Raw genomic sequence first — 4,147 nt, 5'->3', positions numbered from 1 at the left:
TGCCTCTTCCTTCTTCCTGGTAATTCAAAATTTGCTTCATCACCATCATCTAAATACTCATCTTTGCTTTCATCCCAGTTTTCTATTATTCGTGCTCTATCATTATAAGTAAGCACCCTACAAGTAAAAATTTAGGCWTAAATGCATGGTATTGCAAATGTGCAATAAAACATTATAACTCTTGAATAATATAATTCGTGTGAAGACCGAATTTGTTATTATGGCAGGAAACTGTCCAAATTAATTGGAAATACTTACATTTTATTATACATTCCCAATAATTCACAAATTAATGAAAATTTAGCACTGTATTTTCAATATATCAGAAAGAGGTTTACTCTTTACTACGTATATTCACAAAAACTCAAAAATATTTGGGAAACTGTACTAAAGGGGAATAGTGATAAGGTACAATTTTCATTTGCCGAAAAAATAACTGTAAATTAAGAAACGATATAGCTGCCAGATCAACGAGAAGTTAACATTGCATATATGCAATGCTAAGCAACGAAGGGTTAAACTTTATAAGGGAATGTTTATTATCATTCGAAAGAACATTCTTTGGCATTTATTTTTTTAAGAAGGTTCTTCTGTTCAGTCGGTTTTCGATGACTAGTTTGTGCATTTCGACTGGTAACTTTTGAATGATAAGCGGAATATCTTGCTCAAAGGCCTGAATCGAAGCAGGATTGTTCGCACAGACTTTATACTTTACACACACAGGAAAAATTTTAATGGTGTGATATCACGCGATCTTGATGGCAAATCGCACGGCTCAAAATGTGAAACCATCTGCTCACCGAAGTGTTCTCTCAATTAATTCATTGATTTATGCGATGTGTGAGAAGTAGTGCCGTCTTGCGGAAACCAAATGTCGCCGAGATCACGAGCGTCAGTTTTCAGGCATCTAATAATCGGTTATAATGGTGCGATAACGGCCGCCAGTGACGGTTACGTGTTCACCATTTTGCATTTTTGAAGAAATTCCACCGGTTCAKAAACCACACCAAACCTTTGTTTCTTCTGGATGAAATGACAGCTCTTGAATCTTTTCAGATTGCTTTTCTACCCAAATGCAATGGGTGATGGTGTTGCGAATAGTCCGCTCGGTATGCCGATTGTGTTGGCAATGCCCGAGCAGAAGAAACATTCTTCACAGAACGTGAAGGTTGAATAAATTTTATTAAGTTGTAAAATACCGAATTTCAAAATTTGCTATTTTATGGAACTCACATAAAAATATATTTAAACGAAAGCAACTCATTTGGCGGTAACGCCAATATTTAAAACTGAAAATGTGTATTCTATTGCTCAAAATTTGCATTCTCTCAAATTCGTATTGCATTTGATTTTATTTGGTTTTATGCAGTRAATGCTTTTGTGGAATCTATTATTTTATGCTGATCGAGAGAAAAGCTTTTCAAGTTGACGCTCTCTACGTAAAAAATCACGCATACACACACACACATTTACAGTAAATCAATCGTTTCGTGACAAGATATATCAATTTATCTCTTATCTGCTCCTCTTTCGTATAAATGTTTTATTCATGTTCGTTGCACGGGTGTTTATCGCAACGCTCACATTTGCTTTTAAATGATTTGCCGGCAATAAATAAAAGCACAAGTGAGTGTGAAAACTAAATAAAATGTGAATGAAAGAAAAAAAAAACAATTTTATAAAATGTATGTRTGCATGTGTGTATTTATTTATTTATTTATCTCGCTGAGGGCGCTCAAATGAGTAGTGATAAAAAATAAATGCGTAAAGTGCGAAAATAATGTGAAAGCGTGGAAATAGACGACAAATACTCATACGCAATACAATAAGAAATAAAATAAACAAACGTCAAAAAAGAGGTGTAAAATAAAGTACTCAATGTAAATACACGGTTTTGATAAAAATAAAGTTACGAGCTCAAATAAATTAATACATGCGCAAAACTGGAGAGGAAAACCTAAATAGAAGATTAGCAAAAAGTCCTACATATTCACTTCAATTATAATTACAAACTACAACCACCAAAATAATGCCGGAAGCCACATCAACTTTTCCTTTTGTGTACACACCGGAACCGCCTAAGAAGGCGCCYATCATAAAACTCTCATGTGGCATCGGCGATACGGACGGATTTCCCGCCTTTGATGTCGACTCGGACGCCTATGCGGCCAAAGATGATCCCAAGTGGGGTTTTCTAATCACAGGCGGCGCTGAGTTTCACATGCCGTTGACCGTATTTCAGGTGAGCGACGCATGTGTTTGTTGCTACTGCCTACTTATTTATGTGCATTCATAAATTATAGTTGAGGTTTTCAGTGTGCTTGAATGAGAATTGAGAGAGAGCGGTGGATAAAAGCGTGTGTRCATTTTAAATGTTTATTTGCTTTATTCTTAAACAAACAGATGTGTGCTTTTGCACGTATTTTTRAGTAAAGAAAGAGGTTTATCATGGAAAGATACTTTTTATTAAAGGTAAATACGTAAAAATAAAATGTGAATAATCAAAAGCTACAAAGTTGGGTTGTAAAATATACTTAATTAGGAACTTCCTTCAAMTGCATTCTTGCAAACTTGGATCATCTAGTTATGCAGCCTTTGTAAGAATGAGGGTGAAACATCTTGGCAGTATTACCTTCATCAAGCCCGAAAACATAGCTAAAAACCGGCCTTCGCCGTCCGTCTCAACAAATTTTTGATAGGCTCAAAGCGCTTTGTCAATCCGGGAGGCATATTGATCAATTATATAGAMGTTTTAGATATCACAACGGACCTGCGCTCTAAGCTGTCTATGTGAGATTTTTGTTAGAAATGATCTCATAACTTAACTTAACCTTTATAATAATATTCACAAGTGTAATTTTTAAAACAAATATGGGTATAAAAAGATTTGTATCTTGATTTTCATCTATAAAGATCTGACCTGAACAATGTTTTAGAAGATTGTATTATGAAGAAATGTGTCAAGTAAAAAAAAAAATCCTTTCTGGAAATTGATTTCGGTCAGTTAGCCACACAAACTACAGGGTTTTCTAAGAAGAGTGATATGAATGCTTAAAAAAAACACACATTATTTGTTAGAGAAATTCAAATGTTTTTTTATTTCATGTGAAGTACAATAGATTCATGAAGTTCTGAATATAACATAATGCAAATGGCATTCACGAATTCTTTAGCAGCAATAAATTCGATGAACTCAATTTTCGAGTAGCTTTTAAACTAAATCAAATCATATGTCGCGAATAGTTTATTGCTAAAGACAACAAAAAGAGTCAAATGGTGTTAAATTTCAACTTCTTGAAGATCCATCACCATTTCTTGAAATAATCGCAGCTCCAAATTTTTTCGCTATAATTCGTTTATTGCACGTGCTGTGTGGCASATAGCTCCGTCTTGTTGGAACCATATGTTGTCAAGATCAACTTCTTCAAATAGTCGCCATAAAAAGTTGGTTATCATCGATCCATCTAACGGTGTCATCAGCTTCTTTTTGAAAAAGTACGGACGGATGATTCCATAGATCAAAAGCCTCATGAAACTGTAAATTTAGGTTAATGCAATGGTTGCTCATGAATAATTTGTAGATTTTCTTCGCACCATAATCGACAATTTTATTTATTTACTGCATCATTCAGATGAAAGAAATCATCGGAAAAGATGATTTTCTTAAAAAAACAAAAAATAGTTATCGTTTTCAAATTGTTCAAAGCAACAACAGCAATTCATGACATTTCCGGTGGTCCAATGGTTTCAGTTCTTCATTGAGAACAGTTTTTTTGAGCTCGAAATTTTGAACTATTTCATGAATAGGGAGCATAGGTGGATAGTCGTACGACCATAAAATGGTAAAGGCGCACGAAAAGTTGTAATTGGAGAACAATTATTTTGATAATAATATTGAATAATTTGTAAAGGTTGTTCTAGCGTACATCTTTCTACGATAAAAAAGACCTTAAAAGACCTTAACTTCGGAAGCTAAATACCCTTCACAGGTGTATTTCTGTTAGTAACTATGTGCTCAGTTTGTATGGAAGCTATATGCTATAGTAAACTGTTCTGAACAATTTGTTTGGATATTATATTGTTACCGTAAGCAGTAATCCATGCCAAATTTCGTAACGACACGACGTCAAATGCGAAACTTTTCCAT

At 34.2% G+C, this 4,147-nt stretch overlaps 1 protein-coding gene across 1 annotated transcript in view; it reads left to right on the top strand.

Annotated features, from left to right (window-relative positions):
- Positions 1–2,242, top strand: part of LOC108978496 (PDZ and LIM domain protein 7-like) — a gene marked incomplete at its 3' end in the record, with an annotated part of 6,147 nt that extends 3,905 nt beyond the window's left edge. Inside the window, 1 exon segment of the mRNA XM_018948816.1 lies at positions 1,748–2,242. Coding sequence (XP_018804361.1) covers positions 2,030–2,242 — 213 coding nt within the window.
- Between the last annotated feature and the right edge of the window lie 1,905 nt (positions 2,243–4,147).

Source organism: Bactrocera latifrons, unplaced genomic scaffold, assembly GCF_001853355.1.
Source record: "Bactrocera latifrons isolate USDA-ARS-PBARC rearing strain unplaced genomic scaffold, ASM185335v1 scaffold_123, whole genome shotgun sequence".
Lineage (NCBI taxonomy): Eukaryota > Metazoa > Arthropoda > Insecta > Diptera > Tephritidae > Bactrocera > Bactrocera latifrons.
This window is presented reverse-complemented; position numbering and strand designations above follow the sequence as displayed.